At 33.9% G+C, this 19701-nt stretch overlaps 1 protein-coding gene across 1 annotated transcript; it reads left to right on the forward strand.

Moving 5' to 3' along the window:
- Positions 1–7633: 7633 nt before the first annotated feature.
- LOC122592711 (NADPH-dependent diflavin oxidoreductase 1) lies at positions 7634–12719 on the forward strand. Its single transcript, XM_043765003.1, has 12 exons — positions 7634–8009; positions 9243–9320; positions 9423–9527; positions 9639–9730; positions 9827–10011; positions 10098–10195; positions 10284–10358; positions 10474–10584; positions 10735–10866; positions 11005–11124; positions 11281–11497; positions 11789–12719. Exons 1-12 carry the CDS (start codon positions 7863–7865, stop codon positions 12319–12321), a joined length of 1893 nt encoding a protein of 630 aa, XP_043620938.1. The 5' UTR covers positions 7634–7862; the 3' UTR covers positions 12322–12719.
- The last annotated feature ends 6982 nt before the right edge of the window (positions 12720–19701 follow it).

Genomic DNA, 19701 nt, shown 5'->3' on the forward strand with positions numbered 1-19701 from the left:
GTGTATTTGGAAAACTTAATCATCAAAGTGATGTATCTGGAAAATTTAATTACCAAAATAATGTATATTAAAAATATTTACAGTGTTTTTTTTAAATTTTTTTTATCAAAATGGTATATCACCCATATGTATACGTATGTTTTATCACATTAACCATTAAGTATAATTAGTTGCTAGATAAAGTTGAGATTACTAAATAAAGGGTATGTTTGGCAAAACTAGCTGGTAGCTATTAGCTTGTGGCTATTAGCTTGTGGCTGTTAGGTAGTAGTTGGTAGCTGCTAGCTCTAGCTGGAAGCTTATAGCTGAAGTTTTTTAGAGATATTTAAGTTTTTAGCAAAATAGCTAGAGGCTGTAATAGATTTGCAAAATGACAACAATAGACATAAATAAAAAATGTTTAATATTAAACATAATTATATATATGTTGCATTATTATTATTATTATTGTTATTATTATTATTTATTTATTATATAAGTTATTTCTTATTTAAATACATTTAAAAGACTCAATTTGTTTCTGTATCAAAATACATTAGGGGAAAAAAATCCAAGTCGATCATTGTTATTTATATTAAACTACATTATAATTATTTTATTTTATTATTAATAAAAGTCGATCTACCTATAATTCCTACACATAAGAAACATAGACTTTTGTTACTTTCTTGACAATTTACTTTCTAAACTTCTCTTTTCATTAGAATACCTTCACTTCTTCCCTTCTCTTTTCATTAAGATACCTTATCTTCAATTTAACCCGTAGATGTCTCGTGAGGTTATAAAAGTAATTAATATACAAAAAGCTTGTAGCCACTTTTAAACGCTAGCAACACCAGCGTTAAGTAAATGAGCTTTTTCATCCCCTTAAAAGCTTGTAGCTCTTCTTTACTAAACGCAACTATTTATTCAGTAAGAGCTTTTTCTTAAAAGTTAAAAGCTTGAAACTTCTAAAAGCTTCCTACCAAACATACTAAAAATTCATGCCATATCTTATCATATAGTATGCATGGTTGTTTATATCGTCAACTTTGTTTAGATGACATTTATATTCTTTAGCCCTCACATACGATATTCACTTCGTAAGCAATTGAAGTATGGTTTAAATTGCCTTGTACGTTATTATTTATTGCTTTATCAAATAGGTCAATATAAGCTATTGATATGGCTTTTCCTGATATTGTAAAAAACTACACTTTAAGTTGGCTTAATACACTGTTCTTTGTAAGAAAGTTGAACTTATTGGAATGTGATTGTTCACTAAATTTATTTCTAAGCTGGAGGTTTAGCTGTCATACCAAACTTTGTTAGGATTTTCATTTAAAATAGGTATTTAACTATCTATGCATGAATAATATCGTACATATACATGTATATTCTTGAATTTAAAGTTAAAATGAGCCATAATTATGATGAAACTTATGTATACATGTGCAATGGGTGATATATTATTTTGGTAATTAAGTTTTTAAAATACTATTTTGATAAATATCTTTTATAAAAGAATATCATTTTGTTAAACATTTTTTAAACTACACCAATTCGTTTTCCGACATGATATTGCCTGAAATGGAACACAAACGACAACATTATTACATGATCAAAGATTTCGATAACACTACCGCTAAAATAACACTACTAATATAATCACAATCAAAAATAAAAAATAAAAATAACGGCAATATCATAAAATAAGCATACATATATATATACACATATAGAGATCTGATATATATATAGGGAAGAGTGATAGTAAGAGCAATGAAAAGTCAAACAGATCTCTTTATAAATTTTGGGTGTGTGTCGTGTGACAGCAAAAAGATAGATTTTGGCTATATATGTATATATAGTAAGAACAATGAAAAGTCAAAAAGATCTCCTAAATTCACTTTTTCCTTTTTCTTGATATATATGTATAAGGGTGCGTAAGGAGAAAAAAAACAAAATGTTGATTTTTTTTCTTTATTTTTCATTTTTCATTTTTTCCTTTTTAGTGAAAACTCATTCCAAAAAAAATAAAAATAAATAAATAAAATTAAAAATAAATGGAAATTTTTTTGTTCTACACATGTGTAAGTCTTGATACCTTACACATGTCTACAATTGTGTAAGCTGCATTTTGTTTTCCTTTTTTTCTTTTTGATTTGGATTTCAAATTTGACCGAAATTTGGTTGATGATGGTGGTACGAAAATCGGAACCGGTAGCCTTGGTGTAGTAGCGAACAAAAGTCGTGTGTGTTTTCCCGGCGATGAAGTTGCGGCAGTCGACGATTATGGAAAGAATTGATTTCAGCTGTGTTGTGGGTTTTTATTCTAGATGTGAGCTTCATTCCAAAGAAGGTGGTGTGCGTTTTTATCCTAAGGAATTTTTAACAAATTTTTGATGTGGGTGTTGTTTTTATTAGGGTTTCAATGATTCAAAGTGTAATGATGATATGTATGATTTTGTTACCGTATCCATTGTCAAATTTTTACCTTTTCATTTAAATTTTTTTTAAAAATTTATTTGAATTATTTGGAAGATCAAAAAGAGAAGGTTGAAGATGAAGGTAAAAGAGAATTATACAGCTGAGTAAAATAACCAAAAACACCCTCACATGCACGGGATATGGGGTGTTTGTAACCAACCTTTGACTGTCGTTTTCTCCATGTATGGTTCGAGTGGAATTTTAACAACATTAGGTATGATCCGAGTGGAATCAAAAGTTGAGGTTTGAAACTAGAAATTTCGAACAAACGTTAGGCATCATTTGAGTAAATAACTCTATTTGGAATGACTTTGTTGTTTGATTAAGAAAAGTTAATTAAATAATCCAACAAATATTTGACCCTTTTTCTTTAGAATAACTCTAACTAAATTATGGATGGACACTTTCTTATCTAAATATGATTAATTTATATTTATTCATTGGCGTCCTTAAGAGACTAACACGAACAAAGACGCCAAAAACGTATGTATAAATTATACTCAATTATATTGTGGATTAAAATGACATTCAAATTAAAAGTAGTGGTATTGCTTAGTCAGACTGAAAGGTAAATAGAGAAATAATGTAATATGATATAATGTAATGTAATGGGTGGTTATAATTTAACAACGCATAGAATAAGGATTTAGACTAAAGTCACCAATGTTTATTTGGTTTTTATAAAGTTACCAAACTATAATAACCTCCTTTTATTTTAGTTATCAAACCTGTAAAGTTTTTGTGACCAAGAAGACTAAAACGTCTATCTCTTTTATATTCATATCCAAAATAGGGCCAATATGGATTCAGTCATAGTTATGGTTACGGAACCTTGAGCCAAGATGTAAAGGAAGATCTCTACTAACTACTAAGCATAGTTTGTCATCTAAAATATGTTGCAACAATCTAATACATTTGACAGGAACGTGACAATAGGCTTTTTTAGAATGTTAATAAAACAAAAGAGTAGCTAAAGCAAATACAAAAAGAGACTCGACTCAATCTGAGGTGTTTCAAATTCAAAGCCACGACACAAGTGAAAAAAGTCACATCTTTGGAACACTTGAAATAGTTGGTTTCGCTTAGTGAAACTGTCATTAAAAAACACAAAACCTAATGGTATAATACATATATTGGTGGATGAATGAACCAATTAATTGATTAAAGATGCAGCTCACAACAATTTGATTAATAATGAACAAAAATAGTAACCTAATAGAAAACTAAAACATAATCCTAAGAAAATTTATATGAAAAAATAACGAAATCACAATCACAAAACCATCAAAGTCCAATTAGAAGCCCAACAATTCATTTCACTTCAAAGCAATCCAATCACAAAAGCAATCTAATCACAAAAGAATAGTCAGAAAACCTTCAAAATCATTACATCACCCTAATATTTTTAATTAACATTAGGACCCCTTAAGATGTACATAAAAACCCTAAAAGTTTTATAACTACAAAGAAAAAACATATTCAATAAAAAAAAATCAATGGCTTTTAAATTAAAAACTAATACAAAAATATAGAAAAAGAAAATGATATATGAGATTGAAAAACATAATATATATATATATATATATATACTTATATAGAAAGAAGATTAGTCTATGAATAATCACCCATCACTATTTTTATACGAAATCTATAGTTTGAGATGAATTCCATATACAAAATTGCTATTAGAATCTAGAATTATAAAATAATCAATAGTTTGAGATTTATATCTAAGAAGGTAACTTATTGAGAACTTGCTTTATTGTGTTAAAAAATTGTTTTAAAAAAGAATGGTAAAAACATAGGTTTTTGACGGGGTGAGCTTAGAAAAAAGGAAGGGCCGCCACTTCAAAGATTTTTAAAAGAATTTAAGGGTACGTTTAGTTGGAGAAAACACCTTTGTTTTCCATTTTTGTTTTCCAAGAAAACATGGAAAACAGAAAACGCGTTCAAATCATAGTTTTCTAAAAATATTTTCCATAAAGACAGAAACCACTGTTTTCCACTTTTCATTTGAAAATTAGAAAACACTTTTTTATTGTTTTCCACTTTTCATTTTCTATTTACTAAATTTTGAGAACCTCAAATTGTTTTCCATTTTATAGTTTAGAACGCGTTTTCAAAATGTTCATTTGTTTTCTAGAGATGGAAAACTCCTTTCATTTTCTAGAAAGTTAGAAATAGAAAATTAGAAAACATTTTGCACAACTAAACGTGCCCTAAGTTTTTGGTATCCTTTATTATCAAGAAGTAAGAGGGAAAAGAGTCATGTGGTTCAAAATCTCAACCCTCCCAAATCCCACCAATTACATCTCTCCAACTCATTTTTTTCTTTTCAACCCTCCCAACCATTTTCCATGGGATTCATCACTTTCTCAATCCTCCCAATTTTTTTTTTAAAAAACAAGATTAAAGGCTAGTCAAAGTGGTCCCTCCTCACTCACAAGCTCCCAACGGATCTTTTTCTCTTAACCCTCCACGGCTTGAAAGCCCTCCCAACCTCAGCCCTCTATGATGGCGGCGGTGTGCGTGGGAGGGCTAGGCCAACCCACATGCCAACCCTCTACCACTCTCTTCCCCCTAAGATATGGTAGGTAGAGGTAAATATTCCTAATCCACCCCCACCCCATCCCCCTCTTTTCTCACCCAGTTATCCTTTGATAAAACACACCCACACATAAAGATCAAGCAGAATAAAATACTACCGCTCATGTCCCTCTCTTATTTAAAAGATCTAACACTAACACACATATGATTGACAGATCTAAGATTATGGTGAATATCCGGTCGACAAATCACCACCACCACTTCTGTCTTCACTCACCGGTAATCTTAGCGGAACCTCATTTGCTGGAAAATCTTAAGTAACCTTTTAGAGAAATGATAAATCATCTTAACTTTTAAATGAAGACACGTAAAAAAATAAAAGGGTAAGATTAAGTAAGAAATTAGTAAATCCACATGTCACCATCTAATAAATTTAGATAGATTGTTAGGCTAATCTTTAAGAAGATAAATCATTTTCCAATGCGTTTAATATATTTTTTTTTTTGAAAGTTAAATTTTATTCATAAACCGCCAAACACCCACAAGCTGTGGAGTGGCCAACTCTTTTACAAGTATACTATAAGGATTACAAATTTACATTGAAAGATGTCCATTCTTGCCAACTAGGGGAACTTAGACTTGACCGATTCTTGAGCCACAAAAAACTCAAGGCCTTGATCTCGTGAATAATCTTCTCCACCTTGATCTCTTTGCCTTCGAACTTCTTCTCATTCCTTGCCTTCCAAATACACCAACAAGTGACAAAGACCACCCCCTTAAATACCTTCCTTGTTTTCTTCCCAAATCCCATATGCATATATAAATCAAATATGTCTTTCACGGAAAAGATAAAGATGGGGTTTACCTTACACCAAACACTAATTCTATACCACACATCCATAGCAATCTCGCAAGAGCATAAAATGTGTTCGATGGATTCATCCGTTTCCTGACATAAACCGCAAACCAAGCTTCCATAGACACAATTCCTATCTTTCAGAGCCAATAACGTTGGTAACCTATCCATGGAAGCTCTCCACATGAAAATATTACACTTCTTCGCAACCCATTTGGACCATTTGAAGATGAAGTAATTACCTTGACTCGTCCCGCTTCTAAGATACTCCTTCACTTATTTGACTGAAAACACAGTATCTTTGTTTTTAATCCACTTCCATTTATCATTCTGTTGCTTTAGACTAATCTCGTCCATCAATCTCTTTAATTCTGTCCACTCCTGTATTTCTTCCACTGATGAGAAACCACGAGTCCACAAGCAATCAGACCCAAAAGTCTTGGAGATTGGGCAGAACCTGTCCTTGACGTAACACTTTTTCTTCTTCTCGAGTTTGAACAAATAGGGAAATATGTTTCTTAACGGCTTATCACAAGCCCAAACATCTAACCAGAATCGGATCGTATCCCCTGCCCCATATACACCTTTGAAACACCCACTTAACAACGAATTCCCGACCTTAACTTTATTAATGCAACTCACAATAGATTTCCAAACCCCCGTAACCCCACTATTAAATGGTAAAGGCTCCCAACATCTCTTGGTATTGTGTATAACATCTATAACCTTTTTCCATAAAGTTCCTTTTTCATTTCTATACCGTCACAACCATTTGGACAAGAGAGCTATATTCGAATCTTTTAGTTTGCTTAAACCCAACCCACCGGATGAGACAGGTGAGGCTACTCTATCCCACGAAACCCAATGTATCTTTTTTGTATCTCCAACCCCGCCCCAAAGAAACTTCCGAATTATAGCCTCAAGCCCATTCACTACTTTTTCCGGTACTTTGAACAAGGAAAAATAGTAAGTGGGTAAACTTTCCATGACTGATTTGATTACCCTACTAGCCAAGGAAATACTTCTCGCCTTCCACACAGCAGGTCTAGATTCAAAATTATTATTATAGAAAATCCCAACTCGCAACACGATTCATGTTACCCCCTATCCGAATACACTCAGGTGGTCAAAAGGGAGTGACCCACCTTTACAACATAATTGATCATCCATTTTATTAATCTCATTATTATCGACCCCCACCCCAATTAAGCTTGACTTGTTTAAGTTTATTTTTAGACCCGAAACAATATGAAAGACTCTTAACAAATGAGTAACCTGATTTAATATTTGTGAGAGCATCGACATTTGGTTTTTAGTATACATAATATCCTCTTTATATCTCCACAAAAAATCATTTCTCCCACTCTTTCCCAATTTTCTATCTCTCCTCATCCATTTTTCACTTGCAAGAAATCTCTCATCATCCTTGTACATCATTCTCCAACCCATTTAGCAAAAGACAAATTTTTTTTTTTTGAGAAATGCTATGTATACAAACTAAATAAAAATAAATGTTTACAAAATAATTTGACAAATTAGATGGACCAATTATATGTTAAGTTATTTTTTTTTTTTCTATTCTCTCCCATAATTTGATTAGTTAGACATGAGTTTGTAAAAGTTTATTTATAATTAGTTAGTTAGAAATGAGTTTGTAAAAGTTTGTTTATAATTAGTTTGTAACTTTAAGATTATAAAAGTTTGTTTATAATTAGTTTGTAACTTTAGGATTGCCTCAAAAAATTATACATAAAAAAAAGGATTAGCAACCCGGCGACAACACCTTCCATTTTTCTCACCACCACCCGATACGTATGGGGCGGGGCGATATGGTATGCAAATAGGTGCCAAGGGTTTTTGGGTTTTTCTCAAGGGCACTTCGTTAGCCTTTACGCTAAAGGTGAAATATATGAAAGCTAAATAGTGAAGGGGCTAGTTATTATATATAGATATATAAATAGAGATAGATATAGATATAGAAGATATATAAATGGAGAAAAGAAGAAGTGGAGAAGGGGTGTTGATTTTATACGCCACTGAAACTGGAAACGCATTAGATGCTGCTGAACGATTAAGTCGTGAAGCCGAAAAAAGAGGCTGCCCTGTTCGTATTTCTTCACTTGATGATTTTGACGCTGTAAGTCTTTAGTATTTTGCATTCACCCGACTTTCAAAATTGATACATTTTTTATAATTGTATATAGTTTCCAATGTGTGGTTAGCCCATTTGGTAGAGGTCCAGGTTTCAATCCCTGATAGTTTTATGGAAATAAGTATTGTTAGGAGCGGAATTGCCGTTTAAAAAAATAATAATTAATATTTAGTTGTTTCTCTATCGGCATTTCGGTAATTTATGTTTCATTGATAGCTTTATGGTAATAAGTATTGTTTTTGGTTTACCCATATATATGAACATCTGTGTGTGTGTCAGTGTGTGGATTGAGTTATAATGTGTTAAGGTTAATTAACTCATATTGGTTGGCTTAACGTCTTATGCGCGGGGGTGTCCATTCAAGTGGATTATGTTTATTAGTTTTAGTTTTACAATAGACATTGCATCTTCCCTCAACTGTATTCCAGTTGGTGTCAAGATTTCTGTCAATAGAAGTCAAAGCTCAAAAGCCATGATAACTTTAGTTAGTGGCTCAAACCGTTGTGATCTACCTTTAGGAAAGCTTAGAGATGGTCTGTGAAAGTCTATTTATCTGAATATCGAATCAGTCTTTGAAGAGTCATGAAACTTAGTATCCAACAAATTGTGAAACTCAGTATCCTGAAAAAAAGAGTGTTTATTGTGAATTTTTCACACTATTCGTACAAATTTGTGTCAAATTGTCAATTGGAAAAGACATAAGAGTACATAGAATCAGTCATGAAGTTCAACCAGCCTGGTCAAGTTACTTGTAGATGTGAATGTGTTTATGCTGTTTTTACAATGTTATGTAAATATGTACAGTATGTTTTTTTCCCCTTGTTATATAATCTATGCCGATATATGCACGCACACCTACCCACCCACTTGTATAGATTTATATCTAAGTATACATATAAATTCTCTCACATTGCTCACAAACAAACACAAACACAAGCATGCACTGATGCACATATACACATACATATTTTCACTCACATTTGCTGGATTTCTATTCTGAAACAATTTATCCACCTCCGGCAGCCCGGCTATAGGTAGGGCAATCTTCACCTCACCTCCCTCTATACCCTGCACTTGGCGGATTGGGTATAGATTTTAGATTATAGTTCGAACATACAAACATCATTTATGTAGGTTCTTACAGAAATCTATAGTTGCTTTTTCTAATAAAGGATTATATGTTTCTGCTATGCATATTGCTAATGTGGACTACGTCAGAGCTCCTTACCTTCTGAAAAATATGTGATTTTCGTCGTCTCAACGACTGGACAAGGGGACACCCCAATCCCCATGAAGGTTGGTTGTTAATAGTACATCAAGTTTCAAATAGTACATTAAGTTTCAAATATTGCATTTGTTGGCATTTCTTGTTTGTAATTCTTGGTGAACACTATTTAGGCGTTTTGGACATTTCTTTTGCAAAGAAGTTTAGGCAGACAGTGGCTTGACAACACACACTATGCGGTTTTTGGATTGGGGGATTCAGGCTACCAGAAGTACAATGTGAGTTAATTTAGTTATCATATATTCGGTTTTCAAGTTAACTTATTCTATCATTTTCCTACCAATGTTCTTTTTTTTTTTCTTATCATATATGCGTTATCTGCTTTACAGTTTGTGGCAAAGAAGCTTGACAAACGACTTGCAGATCTTGGGGGAACAGAAATTATTGAAAGAGGTTTGGGAGACGATCAACATCCTTCAGGGTAAATCCGTCACTTGTGATATGCTACTTGAGATCATATGGACTATGTGTGTTCTCATAGTATATTTCAAGTTGGTGTTTTGATTTTCTTATGCAGGTATGAAGGGGCCTTAGACCCATGGATGTCTTCTCTATGGACCATGTTATACAATGAAAATCCAAAACTTTTCCCTAAAGGTGTGGATATTTCTATTTCTGATATAAAGACGCTTGATCAACCGAAAGTAGATATCACATATCTTGACCCTTATGAAATGTATAAACAGTCCTTACCAGAAATTGGTAAGTAGTATGTTTAGTCTAAGTTTACTATTTTCAACTCATCTTTTCGTCATGTGTCAATTGTTGCGATTATATTCTGTTCACAGATTTGAAGTTACTAGAGAAGGAAATAGTGAGGTCCCGGTCCTCGTTAATCGGAAGAAAGTCTAGTGACAAAAGTAAACCCGACAGCTTTTTAAAAATGGTATAAGTATTAAATGTGTTCTATGTGTATGATCTTTAAATCTTGCAATTAACAATACTACAGCTTATTCTTATCTTTCTTAATGTAGGTGAAAAATGAACCCATAAGTAGAGAAGGTTGTGGAAAAGATGTTCGCCATTTTGAATTTGAGGCGCTTTCATCTGTAAGTACTACGTTACCGGTCCCTAGTTACAAAGTCTTTTTAGGTAGTGTTTTTTTTAGATGATAGATCTTTTTAACTGATAAAGGAAAAAACTTTCCTAACTTGATTCTTTCAGACAATAGAGTATGAAGTTGGCGATGTTCTTGAGATTCTCCCTGGACAAAGTCCTGAAGCTATAGATGCATTCATAAAGCGTTGTAATTTAAACCCTGAATCATATATTATTGTAAGCTGTGCTTTTGACTTTGTGAATTTTAGCTTCTGATCTTTTAAATTCTATTAAATATGGCATTCTATCAGGAAGTGAAGAACTAAAATATGTCAAAATCTTTCTTATGATAAATTGTTGTGCATATAATCTAGACGCTGATTTCAGGTGAACCCTAGAAATAAAGATGCTCGTCTTGAGAATGGTTTAGCTACCTCAAATGTTCCCGTAAATTTGAAGCGGTTTGTTGAGTTGACTATGGATGTTTCATCAGCTTCCCCAAGACGTTACTTTTTTGAGGTGATGTCCCTGAATATATGTTTGTGTCATTATTTTTAAACTATCATCATGATCCCGAACATACCTGGGAGTTGTTTCACACCAAAGCTGCATAATTTGTGATTTTTTAAATATCATTCTGGTCATTAATTGGTGTAGGTGATGAGCTTTTTTGCCAGTGCCGAACACGAAAAGGAGAGGCTTCAATATTTTGCCTCACCTGAAGGACGAGATGATCTGTACCAGTACAACCAGAAAGAAAGGAGGACTGTTTTAGAAGTAAATAAGCTACTCATTATTGTAACTTGTGTTTAACTTGAAATATGCTTATGTTAGCCAGTTTTCTAAAATATCATAAATGACACAAAAAAGTACTTATTTTGGGACAAACTAGAATGTCGTCTTCTACTTATGATGCTGTTCTCTTTTGTGCAGGTACTTGAAGATTTCCCGTCTGTTGATATGCCATTTGAGTGGTTGGTACAGCTGACTCCTCCCTTAAAAACAAGGGCCTTTTCAATTTCTTCTTCTCTTATGGTTCACCCCAATCAAGTGCACCTTACTGTTAGCATAGTTTCATGGACAACTCCTTTTAAGCGGAAACGTAGCGGTCTATGCTCCAGCTGGCTGGCTTCGTTACATCCTCACCAAAGTATGCAACCACTTTTTGTATATCAATTACCACTGGGTACTTCTAAATTAACTAATTGATAATGAAAATGTCAGTATAGGTCGGTCTCACCTCATTGACCCGTTACCCATACTAAAGATAATCTGTCTTTCTGTTACCCAACCCACTGTCCCACCCATTTTGCGATCTTTAAATAATATGGACATGTTACATCCGATATGTATCTGATCTTGTTACACACCCTTTTTAGACAACTTGCAAGAAAAAAGAAAGTTACTGCTTTTGCTAATCACCAATGGTGTTCATGATTAGGAGTCTGCATTCCAGCCTGGTTTCACAAAGGCTCTCTTCCTGCACCTGAACCCTCACTGCCACTTATTCTTATCGGGCCTGGAACTGGTTGTGCACCTTTCCGTGGTTTCGTGGAGGAACGAGCCTTAAAAGAGAGTACACTCACACCAACATCTCCAATTCTTTTCTTCTTTGGGTGTCGAAACGAGGACAATGACTTTTTGTACAAAGATTTCTGGGTTTCCCACTCACAAAATGGTGGAGTGCTTTCACAAGAAAAAGGTGGAGGGTTTTATGTTGCTTTTTCAAGAGACCAGCCACAGAAAGTGTATGTTCAACATAAGATGCGTGAACAAAGTGTGAAAGTATGGGACTTGTTGAGTAGAGGGGCCGTTGTTTATGTTGCGGGCTCTTCAAATAATATGCCATCAGATGTATTGGCGGCATTTGAGGATATCGTGGCATCAGAAGGCGGTGTATCTAAAGAAGCTGCTGCAAGGTGGCTGAGGATGTTGGAGAAAGGTGGCAAGTACCATGTTGAAGCATGGGCTTGAGTTTTGAAGTAGTTGATTAGCGTGTTTTTCTACTTATCTATTTTTTAAAGAATATTTATGTATCATTGTTTTATTGGTGCTTAATTATAGTGAAATGATAAATGTGACCAATTTGGTAGGTCTACCAAAATGCCATTAACTCTGTCGGCGTGGGCGGTAAATCAAAGTTTAAGGAATTAGTGACTCCATGTATCAATGCCAGATTATTAGGCATGTTTTTAGGCCTAGCAAATTAGTCAAATATATCAATATGTATAGAGCTCAAATGAAGAGTATAGTCGCGGTTTTTAAACAGTCAACTACGTGTCGATTGGTGATCGGATACTAAAAGTCCTTGAGAAACAGTGTTGTCAACCTATAATAATCGCTCGTATCAAAGCTATGTATATTTCTATACATATAGTCGACATTGTTTACCAACTATTTTTATTACTTCAATTGTCTGGAAATTCGGACATCGCTTGTTAACAGCCTGTTTGGAAATCAAGTCAACGATGAAGATCAAAGCAGATTTTCTCAAAGGCACTCAGTTTGGAATCAGAGTCAAACCTCAACATCCTGTGCGTTAATCTCTCTATCTCTCTGTTCATATGTATATTTATATTTATTTGTATATCTATACCTGTTTAATGTATTGTGTATAGATACAGTAAATTATGCATAACATGTACTCGTATATGTATATTTGTGTATATATAAATTTAATTATACATTTTGATTGTGTATAGGAAGCATATTATGTTCTAATTTTCGTGTAGAATTACCCTATATAAACGTATGCTCGTAAGTGTTAGGATTGAAAGACAATTTATCTGTAATAATTAAGATTGTTTATATCAGTTTATCTGTCATCTATCTGTGTGTGTTATAATAATAAGCTACAGCTAGGATTTTAGGCATTTATATGTGTGGGGCAAACGTATCTGAGGTGACAAATTTAGATGATGTTAGCAAACTCAGCAGCATTGACATATGAGCTTGTGATGCTTGTCATCAAGCCTGATCTTGAAGATTTCTCTGAAACCAGAAAGGTGTGAAATCCTTGTTGGTTTTGATATTGAAGTCAATTTCTCTGTTTTTATGTGGGCAAAAATATGTATGAGTCGTTTGTTTTCTGTACATCTTTGTGCCAAGTTGTTGCTTCACTTCCATGTGGTAATTTGGGACGATACATTGGATTGTTGACAACAAGTAGCATTGTTGGATTAAGTGGTTAACACCATTGTCTTTGGAGGCAGAGGTCAAGGGTCTAATCTTCACCCCATGCAAAGGCCGGAGGTCCTTTTCTATCATTTAGATAGAACTTGGAAGCAGTCTCTCTACCTAGATAGAGGTAAGGCTATCTACATCTCAACCTCCCCCATATAGGGTTGAGTTATTGGGACCCAAAACCCGTGGAAGACGGCATTGGGTGTTACATTTACATTTATTTCACCTTGGATTGTTGACACGCGATCAAGTTTTGTTAACTTTCTCGGGTGTTATAATGATAGTACATTAAGATTTGAGATACCAGCTTGTGTTCTTGGTTACTAACTTGGGAACTCTATTGAGAGTCAATTAGAGGGTTAATAAGTGAGGCCAAACTAAGTATAATATTAAGAATAGTTGGGCTGAATGCAATAGAACATTATACTTTAGATCACAGATGTTACCATGTCACATACGGATAAATAAATCTATGTGCTTCCAACACCTAAAACACAAAAAAGGCAGACACATTTTCTGGAATGATTAGGACATGCTGCAAGTTTAAGAAACATAATCAGAAAAGGGTACAATGTAGACACCAGCAAACTTCTCGTCTGAGATTTCATATGCAACAGTAACTGCACACACAATGCTCTGAACACGGGCATTCGGATGAGAACTAAAATTTTTACAATCTTAGGATTAGGATTAGACACAATATGACATGTATTTTAGATTCTCAAACTTCATACAATTGATACTTAATAGTAGCTGTCGAGTTCTAATTCTGTGTATACTTGTTTAGTTTCGAGCTATCTGAGCAAGGGTCCAAGACAATTGTCAAGTCTTGCAGGTAATTTTATATAATCCCTTTGTCAAAAGAAATATAAAAAGTCAATACGACTAGCTATTTGTTAAAAGAAATATAAAAAAATTAAATACGAAACCACTCTATCTTTTATCCAGCTATACAACAAATACGGTTTCATTTAGCAGCCCATGCTTCAAGAACTAGGGAAGCAAGCAAAACCATACCCTCATGCAGTGGATCCTCGAACATTAGACTGACTATGAAACTTGATAAATGAACCTGTTGAAGCTGAGAGGTAAAGCCAAATTTCTTAAAGCAAATGATAATTTTTGATATTATTCTGTTTTGATGATAAGTTTTTCAGCATTATATGATGTGATATTTAACCTCCCTGAAATCAGCAAAGTGCTGGGACAACTATCTGGAACAAAGCTGAGATTGAGAGAGTCTTGGAGCATTACACCTGAATAAATGGATGCAGTCAGTGTGTCAGCTTTACCAACTTACTATTTTTAATTGATTGTACCTCTTCTTTCAAGAGGTGGCCATTTCTGCTTTTTTACTTATAAAGGATCGAATTGGGTTATGTCTTATCTGTAATGCTTTTTCTGTTGGTATATGGAGAGTTAGTGTTGTTTACTTTGAGACATGGAAATTTGTTTTGTGCAGCTTGCGGACATGAGGAGGTAGCAGCTAACTATCTATATTAACCACAGCCTTGAGCTTGAAGAGCGACGTTAAGGATAGCGAAAATCAGGTTTTTAGATACACAAAATGGGGTTTTGATTATTGGTTGAATGGATACCGTTTTTTGATGTGGTCTAGATGTTACGTAGTAGGCTTACTGAAACCCAAACAATGAAAACAGTGGGTGATATTTTTGTAAAATTTGATTTGGTGGTCAGAATAGAAGAAGAACAAGAAAGGGGGATCTGTATTTCACATTGACATCACCCGTCGTCATCATCCCTTTTGATGATAAGAGGGTACCCAATGCCCTCGTTCTCGGACTCGTCCCATACCACTGGGTGAGACTCGTCCCTGGTTCTTCCGGGTGGTTTGTCCGATGGGTTCGTTCTTGGAGGGACGAGTAGGAGCGGCCTTGTTCGTTTTGTTTTTTTTTTTTTAAACCCAACGGCTACATGAAGGTAGAAGACAAAAACTTTTAACTTTCAAAAGTTGGCAAGACAGGCCCCTGGAACCGCCGTTTTGACCAAATCTAGTTCAAAAAATTGACACTTTTAGTCCTTTAATGGCTAGTTTTTCTAAAATCCTATATATACACTTCCATTCCATTAAAATTCATGCCAGTCTTTCATATACTCATAAATTCTTCCCTTTCTGTTATACACAAACACATTTACCATGGCAAACATGACCATCCGTGATGCAAAAATGGACATGCAGGGTCACATGCTTGACGATGATAGACACAAGACTGAAGTTAGCAATGTGATTCAGAGCATCACATCCAATAAGACAACTTACACAGCCGAAATCGGACGACTTGAAGGTCGGATTCGTAATGCCGTCGAAGATGAGTATCTTATTTATCTTTGACAGAAAATGGATCGGCTAGATCAAACCATTTTCCAGCTTACCATTGCCACTACCACTTTAAACAACACTCTAAACCACACGTTATTCTGGCAAGGCGCTATCGGTGGTGGTCGTCCTGATGATTATGAAACTGACCCTGGGGAGGAGTATGCATCTCCTCAACCCGGTGACGCTGTCGGGTCTCCTGAACCATACTGATACATTCATCACAACGATGGTGACAGTACGGTGGACTCAGACTATTCCGAGTGTTAGTGTTATGTTAGTCTTTATTAGTTTATTAATAATCTAGTATGTATGTTTTAGTGTTATGTGTTTTATTGTTATGTATTGGTGTTATGTGTTTTATTATTTATTAATAATCTAGTATGTATTTTTTAGTTTGTAATATAAATGAAGTATGTGTTTTATTAGATTTTGTTATAATTTTAGATGGTTAAAAATGTAAAGTTTAAATAAAAGGATAGAATTAAATAATTAGTGGGTCAAAGACTAGTTCTTGAGGGATGAGTGTATTGGGTGTGTTTTGGGGGATTAGTCTTTGGAGTGTTTTTTTGCTGATGTGACGCTGACAGGAACTAGTCTTTGAAGGATGAATCGGGTAGCCTCTAACTAAATCTTCTCTTTAAATCTTTAATGAAAAAATGTTATTGAATAAAGCCTGAAATAACGAACTTTTATTGTATACTATTCATCATGAAGTTTTTTTCGTGGATAAGTTGAGCAATCTTAAAATTTATACACACGTACATTGTAATTTATTATTTTCATCAAACTTTCAATTATTCTTTGTAAAAATCCTCTAAAATTATTATTAACTTCATAATTAAAGTTAAGAGAATTTTGACCTTTGATATTTTAATCTTGACCTTTGATTTTAATCCAAAGGTCAAACTTTATCAACTTTACCTATAAAATTAATAATTACTTTAGAAGATCTCAATATAAATAGCAGTAAACTTTCTTCATATATGACCATCAAACTTTATTATACTAATAACCAAACCTATTAAGTCTCGCCTTTTTTTTTTAATTATTTATGATGCTAGACAATAAGAATATAATCTTGTGCTTATGTGACACATACATTAAACAACGATATCGTTGTTTATAGTAGTTAGATTATTTATTGATATTTTTGTTTGTAAGGACACATAAATACATTTTTTTTTTGAATAATTAGATATCATATCGAATCTCCAACAAGGACATTTTCAATTGAGCTTTTTATAAAGTTTTTTAGTTTTTAAAAAAAGTTTTTACGTAATTTTTACACATTTGAGTGATAAACTTTTTACAAAAAGTTTGAAGTTTTTTAAATCATTGGAAGAATTTAACACTCTCTCTTCCTTATTTTGCTATTAAAAATTAGTTAAAAGACTTTCTTTTTATGTTTTTTTTTTTTCCATTTGAGAAAAGACTTATCAAAGTTTTATACTAGTAAGTGACTTTACTATTGAAGATGCTAAAAGTAATCTAACCACATATTAAAATCTTTTGATCAATACTAATTCCATGTGGCAAATATAGACTTGTGGTCACGGTAAATAATTACTCGACTTTACTCTCATACTGTAGTCTATATATATTATATCATTTTAGATGTCTTCCGATTATAGAAATAGTGCATAACAACAAAATAGCTACTTCTAGATCTCTCATACTTCATTATTATGCATACATCATATCAGATCATATCATATCATATCAAATTTTTGATGTCAATGAACCCGAAGCAGTGTATCTATCATTTAATTAATTCTATATATAACTCATCAAAACTTTCTTTCGAACTTTAAACCAAATCAAGTTATATATGAACTATTATGGTTGTGGATTAACTTTTCTGGTTAAATAATATCTTTAAGTAATACATTCACTTTCTGACAAATTGACAATATCTATCTATATATAAATACTTTGCATGAAAGGTAAAGTGGGGGTAAATATGGATACTATCTCAAACATCTCAGTACGTTTGAATGGATTTGAAACTGGGTGGTCAAGAGACGGGTCCAAGCGGTTCAAACTCAAAGCCACGTCAACTTTGCAGCTCCCAGGATTAACAACATTGTATCTTCAAGGTGTCTATTTCTGTAGTGATGACTATCCTGATAACTGCATTGGCCTTTTATCCAAGTGTCCAAACTTGCAGGATCTCACCTTAAAAAGATGGGAAATAGATGGATCGAGTAGTTTTAGTGTCTGTCATCCTGGACTATCTATTTTCACTGTTGATGAAGGACTCAATAATGCAAATGTGGTTGCACCTCAACTCGAGAATCTGACTATTAGATGCTTATAGAGGTTATTACGGTCCTTTGCACCTTAAGTCTACATCAGATGGTTTCCCATGTTTGAAGGAGGCGGATATTTGTGTTCTCTATCCCAAAGAAACCCATCCTCATCAAATGGTTGGTCTGCTTCAACAGCTCCACAATGTCAAATTCTTACACTTGACTTGGAAATTATTGAGGTATATCTATCTATCTATCTATCTTCATTTTTCTGATCATGTGCATCTTTAAATCTCTTACTAATTTATACTATAAGTTTAATATTTTCACTCTCACCTTTACATCAACTTACACCACTCGACACCGCCGCCACCACCAATAGTTGTTGCCATCACCAACAGTCGCCGACACCGTTAGACCATAGTCGCCCGCCACCACCCTTGCATTGCACGGGTATTATGCTAATTGTTATTTATGAGCTAATGGGTTCGGGTTGACCGGTCGTAAATCTCTGACCCTAACCCAACCCCAGTATATTATTATATATGTATTGTTTGGGTTAGGTTGGGTTTGGTAGGGAAGGGCTAGGCCTGCTTAGGGTAGAGCTATTTAAAGTATAAACAATCTATTTTGCGTCGGTTTGGATTTCGATTTGTTTCACTTGAATCCAAATACTAAACACCCTTAGCTTTTACCATAAATGTACTATGGATTTGGATTTTGAAACCCCGAAACCGGGTTTATAATAAGGCTAAATCGATGAGTTTGATACCCAGTTGTTAATTTCACTGCTATCAACCAAATACGTTCAATGAGAATGAAAGTCATTCTATCATTTGCATACCTATGAACCAAACACAAATGTCGTTTTTTAATGGCATAATTCTTTTAATATTGGTTGCAAACGGGTCAACATGACTACTCTTTTGTGAAGAGGTTTGTTTTGAGTAACTTATTGACATGATCAACTGAGCGGTTAGATTTGGGATGAGATAGATCAATGATCATGCCAATCGAAACCCGTCATCCAGTTTACGTTACGACTGCCATAGGCTCACACGCACACCACCTAAGTTTCATTATTGCATCATACTGCACCAACCGCCATTTTTTTTTGTCATTCCTCATGTCTCGTAACCTCTGAATCTCCCATCAATCACTCCCTTGCAAATCTGAACATGTTTTTATGAAGTTTACATATGCTATTTTGTTTTCTACATATAATTTTCACTAACAAAATATTCTGCAGCTTCTTTCTTCATCTGTGGAACTAATCTCTCAGCAACCTTCTCTGTTTGTTAACTTAAAACGTTTAACTATTTATCCGCATAAGGTTTCTGAGTATGATATGAGGGAACTGCCAAACGGAAAAGTCAATTTGTGTACTGAATTGAAAAACTATTTGCTGGATGGTTCACCAGGGGCGACCATGAAAATGATTTCCCGTGAGGTATGTAAACTACTACTACGCTTGGAAGTGTATATATTCTTATGCATTATGCATCCTACTTATTGCTCTAGATTCTAAAGACAGTTATGGCAAATTGGCAAGCATTAAGCCTAAGTTAGACCCTCATGTAA

Source organism: Erigeron canadensis, chromosome 3 (genome assembly GCF_010389155.1).
Source record: "Erigeron canadensis isolate Cc75 chromosome 3, C_canadensis_v1, whole genome shotgun sequence".
Taxonomy (NCBI): domain Eukaryota; kingdom Viridiplantae; phylum Streptophyta; class Magnoliopsida; order Asterales; family Asteraceae; genus Erigeron; species Erigeron canadensis.

Excerpts from the sequence above, each read along its gene's own strand:
- LOC122592711 (XM_043765003.1), top strand. The coding sequence starts at position 7,863 with ATGGAGAAAAGAAGAAGTGGAGAAGGGGTGTTGATTTTATACGCCACT. Across the intron at positions 9,321-9,422 it reads ACACCCCAATCCCCATGAAG|GCGTTTTGGACATTTCTTTT; the intron begins GTTGGTTGTTAA and ends AACACTATTTAG. Across the intron at positions 11,498-11,788 it reads TTCGTTACATCCTCACCAAA|GAGTCTGCATTCCAGCCTGG; the intron begins GTATGCAACCAC and ends GTTCATGATTAG.